The sequence below is a fragment of the Arvicola amphibius genome, chromosome 10 (genome assembly GCF_903992535.2).
Source record: "Arvicola amphibius chromosome 10, mArvAmp1.2, whole genome shotgun sequence".
NCBI lineage: Eukaryota > Metazoa > Chordata > Mammalia > Rodentia > Cricetidae > Arvicola > Arvicola amphibius.
In genome coordinates, this window is record NC_052056.1 from 85,635,707 (window position 1) to 85,656,383 (window position 20,677).

Here is a 20,677-nt window from a genome sequence, read left to right on the forward strand (position 1 = left end):
GCATAGTCCCGAGTTTCCTGGAGACCCAGGAGGGTGATAGTGCTGCTCATGACAGTACAGACAGACAGATGTTAACACACAATAGTTCTCATACCCAGCATAAACTGTCCACCTCGACTAGTGTAGGAATTAATGAGCCGCCATGTAGCCAGACGGTAAAACACTGCTTGTCAGTGAGCAATAACTGCTGGTGCCCCTCTAGAAAACCGGAGTGGAGCTCATGTCTGTATCTCCAGCAAGTCTGAAGGGTGAGGCAGGGGGATTTCTGCAAAGTCAAGGCTAGACTGGGCTACCTATCACCCCCACAATAACAGGTACCGGAAAATCACGCAATTGATGAGGTGTTTGCATAAGGACTTGAACCTGATCCCAGCACACATAAATCAGGCATTGTGATGTATGTTCATAATCCCAGTGCTGGGGTGGGAGTGAGTGGAGCCTGATGGAGGCCCTGGCTTGCTGGCCACTAGTCTATTTAGCAAGCTCTTGGTCAGTGAACCAAGCGAATGCCATTCTTGAAGGATGACACTTCTTGAAGGATGTTGTCCTCTGGCTTTTATGTGCCAACGTATGTGCACACACACACACACACACACATACGCACATGAGAAGAAAAACTGGAGTGCGGGAAACTAAGCACTTAAAAATTGAGCATTCTGGGGATCATTTTCTAAAAATGGCAAAACGACAGGGACAGAACAGTCGGTGATTGCCTGAGGCTGGAGCAGAGATTAATTGGAAATGGCCCAGGAGAGCCTCTGAGAGATGGGATGCTCTAGGACTGTGAAGTGGCAAACGTGGGATGCTGCACACAGATGCTCAAGTTCATCATACTGGGTCCTTTACAGAAAGTGAGTCATACAAGTGGCTTAGGAGCAGCAACACCAGGGAATAAACATCATTCCATTCTTCGAGTGTGCTGTGCAGTCTGCAGTTTGTGTTAGCAGGGAAAAGATCACTATTAGATTCCCCGCACCCCCCCCCCAAAAAAGGGAGGGGGAGGTGCCAAAGTTTCTAGCTGGAACACTTGTGTTCCCGTGTCCGGTGTGTAGCATCTTCAAGAAGTCTTAACCATGTAGTCATGATGGGCCACCAAGAAGAAAGGGGTCAGCATGGGTAGAAGAGAGATAAGAGTGGAGAATCAGGATAAATACAGTAGCGATACAACTGCATATTGTGTGAAATTGTCAAAATTTAAAAGTCTGTTTGCAGGATGTGCTGTTTCCTGTCTCTGCCACTAGGGGGTGATGCTAATGGTTATTTATGCATCAGATACTGGACTTTCACTGGGATGGCCAGGTTGGATTCTGGGGTTCAGGATAGCTTTGCAGAGGCAATGCTTAAAATGGGAAATGAGTACCTTGAGCTGTGTGAGGCATAGGAGCTTCCCGGCCTTTGCTGCTGTATAGCGGAGGAAGTCCACAGGTCTAGACAGTCTGCAGAACCTGCCTCTCCAGGGCCAGGGGAGCCACCATCCACAGAATAGCTGGTAGAGCACAGAGCTATAAACTCCTCAATCCCATGCCAGCTCCCTGCATGAAAACATGGCTCACGGCCCACCCAGCCAGCCCTGGGCACCACTAAGATGGGGCCAGCTGGATCCTTCCAGTCTTGACTGGCATGGTATAGGAAAACTCCACCACCCGATATGCTTTAGCCAGCATGTCTCAAGCACAGGATCAGCAGACCCTGATATAAGGTACAATCATGGTGTCCACCCTGTATTAAAACCCACATGTACTTAAGCCCACCCACTCCTGAGCCAGCCTCCTACCTGAGTCCACGCACACCTGAACTTGCCTTTCAGGCTTTCCAGAAAACTCCCATCTATTCCTTTCTGTGTCCACAGCCAAAGCCCCAAATGATGAAGGATCCATATGTGATTTAATGACAGCAAAGAAACTTGCCTGGAAAGCCACTCCCCCGATAGCTTCCCAAACATTAACTCCCAACTCACCATGACCAACCTACACCACTCTGTAAGCATCTCCCACTGGCCAACATCCTCTCTGAAATGCTAGAGCTGCCGGCTGAAGCACCCTTTCTTCCCATCCTTCAGATTTGAATGTGGACGTGATTAACTGGAGAATCCCATGTATCCAGATTGGAGACCAGCCTGTTGTCCCAGCTGACTGGCCAGGACCTCTTCAGATGTCAGAGCATCAATACAGCCATAATTTACCCACCATGCTTCTGTGCAGTGTATGGCCCAGGCTCTGCCCTGATAAGTCACTGAGAGTTCAATGCACTTTCCTAGGAACTCTGGATCTTGACTGTTGAGAAACAGAAAAGGGGAAAGATAGAGGGGAGAGAAGGAGGAATTTGCCTTCTCCAGCTTCCTGTTTGATATGTACACCCACACTGGGGAAGAAAGCTCTTTGTCTTTCTTTCTGTCAATAGGGTCTCACACTGGAGCTCAGCCAGGCTGTCCTGAAGCTTGCAGAAATCCTCCTCCCTCACATCCTCATGTACCGAGTAAATAGCTGAGAGTCTGTATGTGTCCTCATTTGCTTCTGACACTGTGATAAAACACAGTCCAAAACTGACTTGGGGGAGGAAAGTTTTTGTGTGTGTGGTGGTGGTGGTTGGAAGGGGGTTTGGCTTACAAGCCACACAGTCCATCATCAGGGGAAATCAAGGCAAATATTCAAGGCAGGAACCTGGAAGCAGGAACTGAAGCAGAGGCCATGAAGGAATGCTGTCACTGTCTTTCTCTCTTTGATTTGCTAAGCCTGCTTTTCTATGCACCCCCAGGACCACCTGCATAGGCTCAGTGCCACTTGTAGGCTGGGCCCTCCCACATCAATCATTAATAACAAAAATAACTCCCACAGATGTGTGTGGTGGAGGCAATTTTTAAATTGAGGTTCCCTCTTCCTACCTAGGTAACATCCCAGGCTGTGTTAAGTTAGCAAAGAAAAACTACTCAGCCCAGTATGTCTAATGCTGATCGCTTTTATTGATTTAGATGCTCTTATTCCAAAATCATACAGACATGGAGAAGGGATGAAAGGGGAAGAGGGGGAGAAAGATGGGAAGAGGACCAGAAAGGGTCCACATTATTTGTACTTTCCATCCTTAGCTGTAAGGGACCTTGGACAGACTCTTTCCTGTGGTTTAGGAAAGGCAAATGACCTAGGGATGAACACACAGAGGCATCATGTCTTGTGCAAGGCAGAGGACTATGAGCAGACACCCCTGTTTCCTTCTTCCTCCCTCATTACATGACTAGAGCAGACTCCACCTTAGAACTACCCGGGAAACATCGTTGATTTGTAGCAGCATCCGCAGCAGCAGCATCCTTGTAATTAAGAAGTGCAAGAATCCACAAGCAGAGAAAGTGGTCACAACTTTGTCAAAATAAAATACATATTTCCCAAAAGCCTCCTTTCTTGGCAAAATTGCAAAACAACGAACTTTCTTTGGAGACATTCCTACAACTTATTCTATGTGCCACCCCAGAGGATGACTTGTTTAATAGCTGAGTTATCGGTCCGGACGTTGTGGACGGTGCCTAGCAAAATTGAATTGCTTTCTTGTTTTAAATGCACGCTTTAGAATAGATTCTCCATCTTGCCTTAGAAGCAAATTGACAGCTAAGTTAAGTTTGCCTCCCACACCCCAGTTTCGTACCATGAATAAATTGGAAGTAAATGAGGTGGGAGTTGGGTTTCCCCACAGAGACAGGACCTGGAATTATTGCTGTGTGGCTGTGAGGCCCACAGAGCTGTTAGCATGTGTCCTCCGGGAGGGAGGGAAATTTGCTGGGCTACCTTTGGAGAGCAGCCACGACTCCCTGGGAAGGATGGGTAAGTGGCTCGCTGTCGAGTCTCCGCATTCCTTCAGTAGTGGGAGCTGACACAAAAGCAAAGCTTCAGGACAGAGGAGGAATGAGGCTGGCTTAGCTCCTCATGGTAAATACAGACAGTGCAATGCACTGTGTGGCTGGACCCTAGCGGGTCACGATGACAAGGGGGACTCTTTTCTACCCTGACTGTCCAGGTGCCCTGAGGAAGCTAAGGAAGATCTTTGCAGAGTATTACCAAAATATTTTCACTAGGAGCTAGGAAGTTGGCTTGGTTTGCAAAGTGCTTGCTATCCAAGCATGAGGACCTAAGTTTGGCTCCCCATCACAACATAAAAAGCTGGTGTGGAGGTGTAGACTTGTAATCCCAGGACTGAAGAGGTGGAGACCAGAGGATGGCTGGGGCTCACAGACCAGCTAACCTAGCTCCAGGCCAGAGAACCCTGTCTCCAAACAAATATCAGCAATTGAGGAAGACACCTAATATAAACCTCTAGCCTGTGCATGCCTGTATGTGTGTGTGTGCGTGTACACACACACACACACACACACACACACACACACCCTATTACTGCATCATTTACAACAAACTAAGAAATCACTTAGAAGACATCCTAGAAACAACAGAGAAAATCCACTGGTTACTTGAAACTTCCTACTTGCATAGGTACAAATGAATGATAGTCAGATTCTGCCAGATGGGGTGCTGCAGGCTCCAACCAATCAGAACAAAGCAGAGGGTAGCACTGACCAATCAGAAAGGACGTTGATATTCATGCATGTAGCATGTCAATTCCTGGTATGGTTCTCTAACCACTGGAACAGGCAGCCAGGCTCAAACGATCCCTGCTTCCGTAAGTCACCCTGAAAACTCCACAAGACAGGAAAAGCTTAATGCAGTCTTCCTGGGGGCTTCTGCCCTCCCTGCTTCCATGGTAAAACTCCTGCATCGCCTACCTGCCAAGCCAAACCTAGAGCTTTGATGGGACTCTGACTCATGGTCCTAGCATCACTTGTCACTCTATATCATCCATTGTTCTTGGACTGTGGCCCTTGAGCCATGACCTGGCCTCACATCCAAAGATAGAACCACAGAATAGCCTCTTCCGGGATTGTCAACCATACTCAGGGAAGTCAACCAAGGGCCACCTCCCTTATTTAAAGCCTTCAAAGAGGACTAATTCCAAATGACCAGACCACACATATCCCAGGCTAGTCTTAAGCTCACTACATAGTCAAGGATGTGTATGACCAGATGATCCTCCTGGCTCCACCTCCCGAGTTCTGAATTATATGGTATGCACCACCAAGCTTGGTTTATGAGGGTTGAACTCAGGGTTCTGTGCATGCTAGGCAAGTGCTCTACCCACTGAGCTAAAACCCCAGCCCTCTAGGTAGGTTCGGAAACTCAAACTGGAAGGACTTGTAGACAGTTTGTTTTCTATCTCTGAACATATGTTTGTCGCTAAGAGTTCTTCAGCAGTGGCTGTTCCAGATGTCCAGAGTAGAACAGCCAGTGAGTGGCAGGGGGTGGGGACTTCTTCTGTAGACTTTTGGTCTCAGAAGAAGATAGGCACAGACCTAAATCTGAATAAAATTATCCTGGGGGCCATTGATGAACTGTGGCAAACATAGCTGCAATGTAAATTTCTTTTCTTGTGACCATGTTCAAGTCCCTGACAAAAAAATGAGAAAGGACGGATATCCTGTTGGCTCATGTTTCTGAGGGCTCAGTGATTGTTACGCACATAGGCAGAATATCATGGCAGCAGGCATGTATGAGGAGGGACTGCTGCTCACACACTTCCAGACAGAAAGCCTAGAGAAAGTATACAAGCAGTGTCTGGGGGCAGGATATGCCCCCTACTAGCCTACTTCCTCCAACCATGCCTCACTTCTCAGCCAACAATGCTATCAGATTATTAATCCATTCAGCAATTAGTGCCAACCAGAGACCTCTGGATCTGATTGTCTTGGGAACTGCCTCCCAGACACACCTAGAAGCGTTCTTTACTAATCTTAGGCATCTCTTAGTAATACCACATTGAAAATTGTGATGGATCATTCCAATCAGCACCCAGATAGCACAGGGAACAGCATTCCACATAAGAAGAACAAGAGAAGAGATGAAGTCACAGTAACTAAGAAAGCACAGTATAGGAAGAGAGGCTCTGGAAGACGTGATTCTCCAGCAGAACAGAGACACGATCTCCTCATTCTGATCTCAAAGGGCTCGCCTCAGATGCCACATGGAGAATGGACTCTTGAAATGTGACCCAACCAGCTAAGCTGGAGGATGGAGACCAGCTACCATCCCACTGTGCTCCTGAACCAAAGTCTTTACTGGCTGGGGGTTGGAATAAGGGTTGGGAGCAGAGCTACACCAATCACAAGTAAGGATGCTTGTCTGTTTCCCTGAATGGGAAGTGAGACAAGCCCAACCTCACAGCATCCTATTGATCCTGGCCCTCAAATTGGAAGAGAAACAAGACTGAAGAAAGAGAATCTGTGCTAGTAAGGAATGGCAGGAGAGTCATTGAGACGGGCTGGAAAAGCAGCCAATGGACAGAGGCACACTAAACAAGGCACTGTCTAGGAATGCTCGCTGTCAGAACACAGAGTCCTCGGCAGCACAGAACACTGGGGCCTTGGTACCACAAGCAGCAGCATTCACAATACAGGGAGAAGGCTCCTGTGTGACTGAGCACAGCTTGTTCTGGGGACAGGGAATCATGTTGATCTCTTTCCAGCCCCTGACCCCGACAGAGTCCTTTTTGGATGACAGTGACTTTATGAAATGACCCTAAAAACAACACTGGGAGAGAGGATGGTACATTAAGTGGAGTGCTCTCCTGTTACAGAGGGAAATCTATAAGCTCATTGTTATTCTAATGTCATCAGTGCAGAGGGCACAAGGAGATCATTAACCTTAGAGAAGTCCAGGTAATGGCCTCTCTTTGGTCAGGACCTTGTTCAGTCTCACTCCTACTTCCCAGAGAAATGAAGTCTTCTGACATTGGTGCTCCCACACTGTGGCCATGCTGGCTGGGTCTGCTCCCCATCAACTGGTCAGGGGGCTGTTACAGAGGGACCTCAGCAGGTGGCTTGGTTACCAGGAGATGAGGCATCCCAGGACCCAGTTTCCTCCGTGGGAGTGATACTAGTCTCTCTCCCCCAACCCGAGCTGTACTGAATGAATGCTCGTGTGAAAAATTTCTGTGGAGGGTGGAGAGATTTCTGTCCCCTGAAGATGCTAAGTCATAAGGCCCAGCACCTGTGAATCTGAGCTAGGGTCAAGTTCAGGTAAAGCCTGCGAGTGAGTGCTGCTGACCCAGTGGCTGCTGTCCCTATAAAGAGGGAAATTTGGGTATCTGGTGCTCACTGGCTGCCATGGGGAAGGCTGATATAGGTGATAAGGATGACCCCGATGACAAGGGCCTACAGAAGTGGCCTTAAGCCAGGAAGAGGCAGAGATGTGTCTATTCTGTGCCAGGCTCAGCCACAAGCCCACTACAGTGAACTGATATTTCCTCATGAATGTATCTGAGGTTAAGCACAGCCGGTAAGGAGGGTTACAAGTTCTATTGGCGTCATCTGGTATTGGGATCACCTCTGCTTCTTGTACCACCTACAAGAGCTGTAGGGGTCTGAAGCTCATCCATTCTTGAATCCAGAGAAGACCTTTCTCCTTCTAGATGAGGTCATTCAGGAGGTCCTAGAAGAAAAGTTGGTCCCTGAAGAGGAAAAGAGAGAGATGAAGGCTATGGACCCCTCACAGTGGGGCTATGTTTTGTTTCATCTTCAGAGACTTGGGAGAAAACATTAGAAATATCCTTCAAAGACAAAGGACTCCTCAGACACCTAACTGGGAATGTGCTGTCATGAATGTGATTACAGCATGCAGAGCTTCTACATGATTCTACAGTGTTCAGCAGCCAGGAAGGAAGCCCTACACTCATCCACAGACATAGTCCCTACCCCAACCCTGGACAACCCGATAGGCTTCCTGTCCTATGGTTTAGCTGGATCTAGATTGTCTTACCTGGTGTTAGGTTTCTCTGCTCTGCCTGTCTGGTAGCCTGTCTGTGGCTCAGTTCTTGTCGTGGCTGAATCATACTCCACCCGGTCCCTTTCATACCCAGAATCTTCTCTCCAGAGAACCCCGGGGATGCTCCCCACAGACACTCCAGAGATAAGCACCCCAGGCACAGCTGGTTACTTCTCTGTCATTTTTAGTGCGTTTGTATCTCAGACTTCTTAATGTATCAAAGGTAATTCTATTCTCTTTATAGAAAAGATTAGAAAAGATACAATTTGTTCAGAAATGGACATAGCAGTCCATTTGAGAACAGATTACATGGGAATCTTTACCAGGAGCTTCAGCCTCTTCCAGGATTTGAAGAGGCAAGAATGCTTTAACATGCCTGTGTTGTTGATTCTTTTCTGCAAAGCAGTCTAGTTACCTGGTGTGTAATGTGGTTGTGAGAGGGGAGACAGGGAAACCGAGAGGCAATTATTAGCTTAAAGCCTCTGGGTGGTGGTGAAGCCTCCAGGTGGTGGTAACACCTCCATGCTCCCCGTGAGGCTCTGACACCCTAGTCATGAGCCCCTGTTTGATCCTCATAAAGCCAACAGGATGACATGTATTCATACAGAGGGCTCTCTCTCTTTCTCCTCTCTCTCTTTTTGTCTCTGTCTCTCACTCCTCACCTCCCGCACACGGAAAGCAGGGAGGGAAGGAAAGAGGGAGAGACAGAGACAGAGCTGCTCCATGTCCAGAATGGACTGAGGAGAGGTGGCCTGTGGCAGTGTAACACTTCCCTGGACTGGGTCTAAGGCAGGATATGGGAGGCATCCCTGCTCCCACCAGACCCTGTAAAAATCATGCGCCTCCCCAGGGCTCCCACTGGAGTCTGGGTCTTAGAAAACAGTGTGATGCTAGGTTCTTACCTGTGTGCTACCCACATCATTAGGAACTGTACTCCACTGGAAAGGTATTGGGGAAGTGAAAGAACCAAAACGTGTGCCTGCTCCATCAGTATTAAACACACACATAGGCACCCACATACACAAAGGCATGGGCGCAAACACGGGCACCCCTACAAGTGTGCATGAGCATACACAATTCTAGCTGTGTGCCTTCACCAGACCCGGAATTACGACTTGTTCCTTCCAGCCTCCAGCACGTTGAAAAGTATTTTATTCACCTCATCTGTGCTATCCTGTACAGTACTCCAAAGGAACTCTGACAGTGATCTGGATTTGCCAGTTTGGGGATGTCAAATAGTCACAAATGATATAGCTACCTCGTCACGAAGACCCCTAATAAATGTGATCCAGGTGATTCTGAAGTTGATAGAAAAGTCAGGGAAGAATCCAGAATGCCAGACTCTCTGCCCACATAGCAACAAACTTGAAGTTAACTGGCCAGCACAATGGCTCTTAAATACAGGGCACTTCTCCCGTGAGTGTAAGCCGGGCTATTTCACAGGCGAAGGGTTTTCTTTCCCTTGTTTCTTATTTCTGTGACTGTTAACCCCTGAAACTGATGTGGCTGAAATTGCTGACATCCAACTAGGCTTGACCAAAGATAAGGGCTAACGTGAGATGTGACGACAACAACGATAATGTCTCTCTCCCCTCTCTCTCTCTCTCTCCCTCCTCTCTCTCTCCCTCCCTCTCTCTCTCTCTCTCTCTCTCTCTCTCTCTCTCTCTCTCTGTGCAGTTGTGAAACTGTAACAACCATTTAGGAAGGTAATCACAGTTAGCCCATAAGGGACCACACTACTTAATGAAGCCATTCGCTGAAGACCATTCCGAGAGAGAGAAAATGAAAGACAACCCTGAGCACATTACCTGTAATGACCTTGACTTGGGGATTTTCCCCTGTAATATTAGCATCTCTAATAGCCATGGTCAAGGCCACCCATATTTGGAACCTGACTTCAGAATTCCCATGCACTCTGTAGAGGCAGGCAGAGCCTTGTTCATCTGCAGTGTGATAGACCCGACTGTGAGGATCTGGGGCTATGCTTTTACCAGGACCTTCTCTGTGATGTGTGTCTGCTTCAAGCAAAAGGTCACCCTGAAGAAAAGCAGGGCTTGTGGAGAGGGACTTGGGGGAAATTGAGCCCTAGGTGAAAGGTGCCTATAGAGCCCTAGACTCAAAGGTCTGTTTGCATCTTTGTGCTGGCCATCAAGAGGACTGCGTGCAGGTGGTAATCACCCTGCAGACTTAAAAGAACAGTGTTTTTTTTCTCTGTCACTCAATGGAGTCTGCGTGCAATTTTACAGAACATTGACACAAAGAGACTGAGCAGCAGCGCCTATGGGTGTGGTGGAGCTGGCTCCCCAGGGACAGCAGAGAGAGACAGTTCGGTTTGCAAAACAAAACAAACAACCAAAAACCACTTCAAAGAGGAAACTTATGGGCTGGGATGTGGCTCCATAGTAAAGCACTTGCCTAGTATGTAGGAGGCTCTCAGTCTCATGTTCAACACTGCAAAAGACAACCACAGACAAAGGAAGCCCCTCCGTGAGTAAAGTATCACTTGCAGCCCCAGCTTCGCTGCATTCTGAGACATGAGAGAGGACTCACCCTGTCTCCCTTCTGAAGGGTAGAGGTTTGCAACCCGGGGGTGAAAACTAGCTTGCAGCAGGGCCCTCCTAGAAATTGTCTCCCTTTGCCTTTTCTTTCTTCAGCACTCCTTGGAGGAGTTCTACTTACTGGCTTGTTCTTCCTGACCTGCTCAGCCTGCTTTGATAAACACCTTGAGACCATCTGCCCAGCGGCGGCACCATCCACAGTGGGCGAGGCCCCTCCCACATCAGTCACCCATCAAGAGAATACCCTACAGGTAGATTTGGCGGAGGCAAGTTTTCAGTTGAGGTTTCCTTTCTTCCCAGGCTGTCGAGTTGACAAATGAGATTAGCCATCATGCCTCTTGAGATGCCATGTTCCCAGGCTCTGAGCATCTTTTGCAGGTAGAGACAGGCATTAGTCAACCCAATTTGGTACTTTTCTTCCCGGAATACTCAAAATTGATTTTTGTTACTTGCCACCCAGCTGCTGTACACCTCTACTGGGTCTCTGCAATACTAAATAAAGAATACGTATTCTTTATTGTTACTGGAAGCAAGGAAGATGTTAACATGCAAGCCAAAAGTCAAGCCCTCTTAGGACTCTGTTCCAAGGAATGTTCTTCTGATGTAGTTTCTAAGGACAGTCCCACAGTGTGTCTAACAGAAGCGGCCCAACGTGCAACACAGGAGCGTGCCTAAGCATCACCTGGTACCAACGGGATGGAGACTGTCCCTTGACTTGGTGTGTCTGGTTCTTTGGCAGGACACGGAACTCCTGAACACAGCCATCCTCACGGGGAAGACGGTGGCCATGCCTGTCAGGGTGGTGTCGGTGGAGGAGAACAGCACAGTGAGGGACATCTCAGAGCTGGTGGAGTGCAAGGCCATGGACGAGGATGTCATCAAGGTACGTGGGCCTGGCGGGGATCAGTTCCAGCCTTTCAGACCCTGGGAGAGTTTATACTGAAGTGAGAGGTTCAAATGGGGTTCAGGTACCCACACTTGCAGTGGCTTTATTCACCATTCCGCCCTCACTTCTTCATTCTGCACCGTGTAATTGTATTTTTCAGATTTCTCAATCACTTCCATCCTTTCTTCCTGCTCCCTCCCTCCTCCCTTCCTTTACTCCTTCCTTCCTTCTTTCTTTTTTCTCTCCTTTCCCCCTTCTTGAATTTATTTATCAAATTAAGCTTAAATCTATTTATCATAAAGAACATTGTTTTTTAAAATCTACCCCACAAGAAATGCCTCTGAGAGGCTGAGAACACGTGCATTCGCTCATACCACTGTTACTAATCTTTTCCTTTAGAAACTTTCAAAATAATCACCTTTATTCACTATACTCACCATGCAGTGCAGGAGACCTAAATCTTCTCTGAGCTGAATTCAAAGAAGCAGGGAGCAGAGGTTGCCACTGAGCTGGGCTGGTAGTAGGTGGGGCATGGGAGATGTTGATGGAACAACACAGGATCTTGGTTGGATGGGCAGTAACTTGTTGGGAGGACCATTCCACATCCGCTTAATTTTCTAGAGGCAGAGAAGCTACCTCTCAGCCTAAGAAAGCCAGGTGGGAAGCAAATCCAGAAATAAATGCCACCATGGTTACACAGAGAGCAACCTTTAACTTCACATAAGGGTTAATGGCATGGAGCCCGTTGCTGATATTTCCAGGGATGCAATCAGTATCTTTAGGGAAATAAGTGTGTTCGAAATGAAAATTGCCTCCTGGAATGAAGCAGGAGGTGATCATCCCCTGGTTGTTGACACAACAGAGCAGAATGTCCAATCAGCAAGAGAGGTGTGGAGCAGGCAGCTTTAGTGTAGGAGTGAGTCCCTGCAATCAGCCCCATCTGCAGAACCCAGCTCCTCCCTCTGGGTCTTGGGCTCATATCCTCAGAACCCGTGCTCTTTTCCAGGGCTTAGGTTCATCTCCTAGCCTCATCCCTGGGATTCCAGCTCTAGTCTGAGGTCACCGGTTCTGCAGAGCTCCTGTGTGTGACTTGGCACACTATGGGGCGAAGTGGGGAGTGTACATGTAACCAGTGCCCATTCCACCGCATGTACAAGAGGTTGGGTCTAGATGTTTTCATTGTCATGGCTTTGTGTGACAAAATGGGGTTCCTGGGTCCAGTACAGAGCAGCGACCATTCCAGTAGTTTCCTAAACCCATATCTTGAATGCCATCTCATAAATGGGTGTAGATAGGGTTCATGACACATGAGTATGTAGCTGACGGTACCATAGGGGAGGAACCCTGGTTCTGGGTAACTCTGGACTTGTGTAATGGGCAGTAACTGACCACAAGTCTGGGAGTTCTCTGGCATCTTGGGAGAGCCCAAACAGATATGACACACTGATCCATGTTCCCCCATCCAAGTGCTCTAGGAAGTGTCCCCTAAACAGATACCTGCCAATCAGCCAATGGCTACCACTCCCTAACGGCTTCTGTCTGGGTCACTCAGTCTTTCCAACCAGTCAACTTGACCCTGTGGGGAGGGTGGCTGTTCTCAGGTCTAACATGTGCAGACCAGTGTTTTATACAAATGGCCACACATTTGTAAGAATGACATCAGGCCATCCATATTATTTTTCACCATGGACTTTTTAGTATGAGAGATTTTATTTTTAACTATGTTTATTTGTGTGTGTGTGTGTGTGTGTGTGTGTGTGTGTGTGTGTGTGTGCTAGAGGGAGTGTTGGATTCTCTGGAGCTGGAGTTTACGGATGGTTGTGAGTCTCCATGTGGATGCTGGAAAACAAACTCTGGTCATAAGAGCAGCGTTCCCTCAAAAGCTGAACCATCTCTTCAGCGCCCATGAACTTTAGAATTCTTTTTGATTCTTTAGAATTATTTTTAGTTACTATAAAAGGCAATGGGTTTATATATATATATATATATCATATTTTCATATGTATGGCACTATTATGTGTCATTATGCCTATTCTTATCCAATCCCTCCCCCCCTCTCCTCCCATCCATCCACCTACACCTGGCTGGTCCTCTTCTCCACTCCAAGTTGCCCTCCTTTTTGTAACACAAATTTCATCACCTTCTCTTGTTCCCCTCCCTTTAGATCTTTTCCCTCTTCATCCCTTTCTACTCTTATGTGCTATACGCATGCGCACACGCACATAATCTACTCGCAGACATGCACACATACACATACATAGTTCATTGACAGACATGCATGTATACACATAATCCAAACACTCACACACAGTACATTCACAGACACATACATACATAGTCCATGCACACACAAATAATATGTTCATAGATATACACACATAAACAACCCATGTATACATATAATCACAGATATATATGCACACACATATAGCATACACACAAACTCTCAAGCCAATTTCTCTGAACCCCAGATATTCTGAATAACAGTGTCCCAGGTTCTTCTTTTTGTGGCTTCTTCCATGTGTACATGACCTTAAACACATGCACACACGTATACATAAATATGTGTAAATATACTCAACATACACAAGGGCTTTTCAGCCCTAGTTTGTTTTGTAGTAACAGTGGCTTCTTGTGGTCCTTTGCCAAGATTCCTGGCAGTGCACTGTGAATCTCTCTGCCTGGAAATGTTGGGCCATGAAAGCAAGCCAGCAGGTCTGGTAAAAAGGCTTCCAAGACTAAAGAATCTATCCTTTCTCTGCCCCATATGTAGCTTCATCAGTGCCTCAGCATCTATCCGTGAAGACCACTTTTCTACCTTGAGGTACCTTCGGGAGATGAAGGGTCAGGACACTGAAGAAGCGCAGTGAGCAGCTAGCCCACAGATACCCAGAACAAGGGCTGTGAAAGATATAGATGCTATATCTGTATTGCCAGTGTCTTGGTGGCATCACAAATTATCTAGTCCCCTACCTTTAAAATAAAGCTGTCTCACAGCCAGTGACATGGCGTGGATCATGTGCCTGAAGTTGTTCTACTTGATCCTTGAATCATACGAGCGTTGACAGTGCACAGTTGGTGTCTTCATAAATCACAGGCTAACTCACTCGGTGAAGACTGATTGCTGTCCTGAGACAGAGGTAACAGGAAATAAAACAGTTGAGGACCCACCCTCACGGAGCCTGGATATGGATGGAGGAAACCAACAGCCAAAGATGCAGAAATACTATCCAGGCATTGTGCTAAACAGTATTGGGTTGGGGTGACTTTGAACAAGATGACCTCCCGGAAAGGGACGGTTGAGCCTATTAAAAAAAGGGGGCATATGTAACACTAAGTGCCAGCTTGTGCAGGGCTGTCTGTACCTACTCTGGGATGCCCGTGATGGCCTCCCTAAGGGTGCTGCCTCAGCCCATAGCCTAGCATGTCTTTTCCAGGTGCTCCTATGGCCATAGATTGGGCTAATGAACTGGTATTTAAGGGAAGAATCTGTGATGTTTCAAGTGCGGCCTGTCATAACCTCCAGGCATCAACTCAGTGAGTGGATCCCAGAGACCTAGCTGCAAACTTGTGGCACGGGATGAAAGGGTAACTTGACCCCTGTGAAACCAGATCCCTGCTCAGGCTCCAGGACACAGGAGCAATTCTCTCGGGTTTGTTTGTCCAAGGGTTCCTTGGTTGTCTGACAAGCCTTGGTTTGTCCCAGGGTTCCTGTTGATATCAAACTTTTCTGAACTTATTTACAATTTCACAAAGTTTCAGGGATAAAGCATTCACTACTACTTAATGTCCCTGGAACTATGGCTCTGCCAGATGTCATCTCTCCCCAGAGAATACCTGGCAATATCTGAGACAGACTGCAGGAGTGGTACCACTGATATCTAGGGATGCAAAAGATGCTCATAAGCATCCTACAAAACACATCTGACAGCTCTAGTCAGCAGTGCTAAGTAAGGCACATGCCCAGTGTTGGGCAGACAGCAGTGTTCTGTGGGGTGTTGCTCACGTCCTGAAAGTGTCCAATGTGGCAACTTAGTGTGGAGGCTGGAGACAGACAAGAGAGACCCTGCCCGCACCTTTGCTTGGTCACTTGCCTTCTGAGTGACTGCAGGGAACCCAGCCACTCAGAGTCTCAGTATCCATGACTCATCTATAGAGCTCCCAAGACCCACGTGACAAATACAAGCCTCCAGGGTTAAGAAAGATAGGTGTGTGGGCAGAAGAGATAGATAGGTTAGTAAAGCGCTTGACTAGAAAGCATAGGTACCTTATTCAAACTCAGTTTCTCAGTGTTAGTACAGTTGACATTTAAGGTGTGCCCGTTGTTTGGCAGGAAGGACTGTCACTGAGCCTTTCAGTAACATGCAACCCTTCCTCTTCCACAGTATCTTCCAACTGTAGTGTTCCACCCCACCATGATTTCCAGAAGGGGCCAGAAGCTGGGACAGAGAAGACAAAGAGAACATAGGAACAGCAGAGGGAATAGTAACAGGCTGTGGCAATGAGCCTACTCATCCGTTAAGAGCTTTTACAGAGTCTAGAAGGGGTCTAGGATTCAAAAAATAAATTAAAGCTTATCCTGGGGTACAAATTGAAGATCTAGATCATGTGTAAGCCACAGTGGTGTCTTCCTTAACTAATGGCATTTGCAAAGTCCCCATGTCCAAAGGCCATACCCATGTTCTGGAATGAAGTAAATTCTGAGCATGCCTTAAAGCTCACTCTCCTCCCAACACACTGTAGCTCTGGCAGACACCATCTCCTCCCCATGGTCTCCTCCAACCATGCCCAGATCTTCACCAAGTTCCTTCCTTCGGCTCACACTCTATTTTCCTGACCATCTGTCCCCTGCCCGAGCTCAGAAAGGCACAGCCTGTCCAAGCAGACTGGCCTGGGGTGGACCAAATGGACAAGGGCCAGGGCAGCCTGAGGAAGGGTTCCGGCATGCTGCTGGCCTGGCTGAAGTCCACATCCCACTTGCCAGTCAGTGGCTCCTCTCCGTGCCTGCCTTTCCCTGCCACCTCAGCAATGGAAACGGCGCAGAGAGCCGTGTGGCAGGAAGGCCAGCTGGGTCAAGGCCACAGTCTCATGTTAGAGTCTGTTAACGTGCGGGGTTGGAGCGGTCTGGGTGAGCTCTGAACTTATGGCTATAAATGGAATTCGTCCTCTCTGCTGTGGGCAAGCTGCCCTCCTCAGCAGGCCTTGGGGTTCTCATCTGCAAAATAGAATACTGTCTATATGCCAAGCTCCCGTGCGGTTTCTGCAGCACTGGTGGGGGGAGGGCATATTGCAAGTGGGAAATGAGATCTGGTTGCATGGGAGCCGTTGACATTCTATATGTACAGAGCTGGCTCATGAGTTCAGGGATGTCCAGGAGGCAATTTTGATTTCCCTGTGCCTGAATTCCACTCATACACAGTGGTAGTCACCAAAATAGAAAGGAATTAGGCCAGGAGTCTGATTATTGGATCTGCTGCATTTGAAATGTGTATTATGTAATCTTATTTTGACAAGAAGGCTGAACAGGGCTAAAGCTTGTGAGCCTACCTTGAGCAGAGATGTGGAAGAAAACAGTTGGATATTTGAAGATAGGCTGCTATTAGAGATGGCATTTAAAGTATTGTAGTTAGTAATTAGAGCAATGGTGGGCACAATAGGGATAGAAGATGCATAGCTGTATCATTTGAAGGAGTGATTCTCAGAGGGGTCCCAGGCTAGCATCACACAAGACCCTGTGAGATACGTGAGTGTGGTCCCACCACAGTCTTCAAAAGTCAGAGGCTGGGATGGATACCACAGGCTGTGTGTCCACAAACTCTTAAAGTCCCTAGTGGCTAGATGAGAGTTCCCTAGACATCAACGGTTGGCAGTGGGCACCTATGCTTTCTCCATGGAAACTGACTCACAGGGTCTCCCCCAGGAGGCAGGTAGTGTCCTCAGAAAATACCAACCCCTGAGGGACATCAAAATAAGACAATTGGCTATGTACCCCCTAACCTAGCTTTTCCCTCCAGGTCTCTGTGGACAGGTGCCTAATGCTGGCCCACTTGCCCACCAAGCATTCAGTTCACGTGCACAGCCCACTAACGGAGATGAAAAGATTCTGAGAAACACAGCCAATGAGCTGGAAACATTCCTGCAGGGATCAGTTTCTTTTTGTAAGAGAACCTGTTCATTTTGTGTGGTACCCTCGTCCCCACTGCCAGCCGCTTAAGACATGATTAATTCATCCGGAGACTTCCCCAGACACTGGTGACACCATCAGGAACAGAAGGGACGATGGCTCTATCATGTGTAGCACCGTTGTACCTTTGGTGTCCCTCCTAATCATTTATATATTCTGGAGAGGCAAGGTTCCCACCCACCCGAGCTCAGAACGGTAATAAATGAGGAAAGTCAATGGTCTGTAAATTACAACATTGATTAAAGATGTGATTAGTGATAGACTCTATGCTTGGCTATTATGCTAATATGTTCCCCGATCCGGGACAGCATTTACATGCTAATGATAAGTCTGGGACAATGACTGAAATTGCTTCCTATCCTCACACAGTGTGGAAGCCGTTTTAAACCACTCTTGACCGGTGACTGAAAAGACCCCTTCCTGTGGCCCCTCCCAACTGCTCCATGCCAGTCCCCAGCAGATGGAGAGAATTCTCTCTGCCCAGCCCTCACCATCTGCCCTGCAAACAGAAGAGACAAAAGTAGGGCCCAGAGTAGCCATACCTGGTCCTTCTGCAGAAAGAGCAGGGTGACTGCGCACAACAGCTATTGCCCAGTACAGGGTGTTATGTGGTGAGGTCCAGATACCCAGGGGGGACTCTGCTCTTTCCAGAAGACACTGTCTAGTAGGAGATAGATATGCAAATGACAGTTGGAACTTAGTGTGGTGTCATGTGGGTAACACCATTAGCTCAGAAATGGTTGCCGGACTGTACCTGTATGCAACTTGCCAGTACAAATCATCTCTAAGTAGATTCTCATTGCAGTCAATGGACCTAGAAAGGTTAAGAACTTGCTTGAAGTTTTCAGATTAAATTCTTATGTATGCGCCACAGTTGCTTCTACCTCATCTTAGGGTCTGGCTTTCTCTCAATTGTTTTGGCTGTACCACCCCTCACCCCACTCCAACTGCTCACCCCACCCCTACTTCTCGCTTCTCCCCCATCCCTTACCCCTCTCCCACCCCTCACCCCACTCCCACCCCTAGCCCCAATCCCACCACTGGCCCCACTCACACCTCTTTTTCCACATCTCATTCCTCACCCCACTCCCACCCCTCACCCTTCTTGAGATCAAGGCTTCTAAAAGCAGAAATGGAAGGAAAGGGGAGGGAAGGCAAAGGAAGGAGAGCGGACCCAGGCAAAGGCAGGAAGTCATCGTGATATCCCACCCCGCTCTCATGAGAACAGTGGTAGTACAAATAAATGTAAAGATCCCAGAAGTCCTGGGTGGAGCAGCATCCCGGGGACTCTTGACATGCTCAGGCCAGGCAAGCTGGGGTGGAAATGTGTCCCTAGACCAAAGTCTGAGAACCACGGATGACCAATGGAACTATGGGGGGGGGGTGCAGAGACTGTGAGAAAGCATGTGCTGGGAAGGTGCCAGGCCCCTTGGCCATCTGGGGAGTGGAGCCGCTTACCTTCTGAGCAGACATCAGCTTGCATGGTGCTCCTGGAGGCCCCCACAGGCCCTGTGCACACCCAGACTTCAGCCTCAGCCGCAGTTCTCTGCAGATGCAAGTTCACCAGGAGCTGGAAAGCCCTTGCCTCAGTTTGTTCTCTGCTTTCCTTCCCAGCAAAGGCAACCTCAGCCTGGGGACCTGGGAACTGGAAGCTGGAAAATATCATGCCTCTTGCCCGTGAGATGGGTAATTATGGATGCTTTCACGAGGCACCCAGTAGCAGCCAGTGCGCCTTTCCCCTGGCTTCTCTCTTCCTCTGCATACCTGGTTCTTATTCTCTAGGTTGGTTTCCCGTTAAGCCAAGGACACTGAATCCTTGGCTGGGGCTCTGCTCTGGAAGCGAGTGTGCTTCACAATAAAGCCGAACAAACTGGAGGCAGAGAAGATGGCTCAGTCTAGAAAGTACTCACCAAGAGAGAATGAGGACCCAAGTTTAGATTCCCTACACCCGTATGAAAACTGGGTATGGGGGCACATCCCTGTAATCCCAGCACTGAAGGGGCAGACACAACAGGACCCAGAGGTTTGTTGGCCAGCCAGCCTAGCTCAATCAATGAGTTCTGGTTCCAAAAGTAAGGTGGAAAATGATACTGGAGATACCCAGCATCATGGTTTTTTTTGTGCATGTGCTTACATGCCATATGTACCTACAGATACACACATATATAATACATATATACACATGCATACAAACATATACACATATACACATATATACATACACAAAATGCATAACACATATACACAGTGCATACATATGCATATATATATACACACATACATATATGCATGCATATCCATACAAATGCACATACATGTACACCACACATGCACACGTGCACATGCATGCATTCTCTCTAAAAGAACTGAATGTGGGTATTCAAAATGGCCATGTGACCTCCATCTTCTCTCTCTCTCTCCTCTGACTTCGCAGGTGTCAGACCACTGTGACTATGTCTTTGTCAATGGCAAAGAGATCAAGGGCAAGGTGGACTCCGTGGTGAATTTCACCTACCAGCACCTGAGCGCACCCCTGCATGTCACTGTGTGGGTGCCCCGGCTTCCCCTGCAGATCGAGGTCTCTGACACAGAACTCAGCCAGGTTAAGGGCTGGCGGGTTCCCATCGTGGCCAGCAAGAGGTGAGCCGTGGGTGAGAAGATGTCCTCAGCCACAACAGCACTGGCTGGATTTACAGATGCCATTGACTGGACCAGGGCAGGACCCAGAATGCAGTAGAAGCTGACGTTTCCACAGCCATGATCTCCCTAACCCTGACAGCATACTCTTTGGAGGTCACAGTTCCAGGTCCCCTGGCAGAGTGGGATGATGTTCACCCTGGAACAGGGGCTTCCGATTGCAGAAAGCCACAGACCATTCCCCTGTGTGGATCACAGTTTTCCCTGAACAAGCACATCTCAGCTGAGTGAGGGCTGCCACCAAAGCCCAGTATCTCACTCACACTTCTTCCTTACAGACTGTCAGACGACAGTTCCCCAGAACCCCTTCATTTGGAAGAGTCAAGAAGAGTAACTAGTGTGCTAGGGAGATGACTCGATAAAGTGTTTGCTGTGCAAACAGAAGAACCTGAGCTCCATCCCTAGACTGTACATTAAAAGAAAATGCTGGGCGTGGGCCGACAGGTGGGGCATTGATATTCAACCAGCCTAGCCTAATCCGTGAGTTCTGAACCTAGAA

The 20,677-nt window shown here is 48.0% G+C and overlaps 1 protein-coding gene across 1 annotated transcript in view; it reads left to right on the forward strand.

Annotated features, from left to right (window-relative positions):
- Positions 1 to 20,677, forward strand: part of Tmem132c (transmembrane protein 132C) — a 308,513-nt gene that overhangs the window by 273,525 nt on the left and 14,311 nt on the right. The window contains exons 5-6 of the mRNA XM_038346877.1: positions 11,151 to 11,294; positions 19,916 to 20,121. Coding sequence (XP_038202805.1) covers positions 11,151 to 11,294; positions 19,916 to 20,121 — 350 coding nt within the window. The remainder of the gene's footprint in view (positions 1 to 11,150; positions 11,295 to 19,915; positions 20,122 to 20,677) is intronic.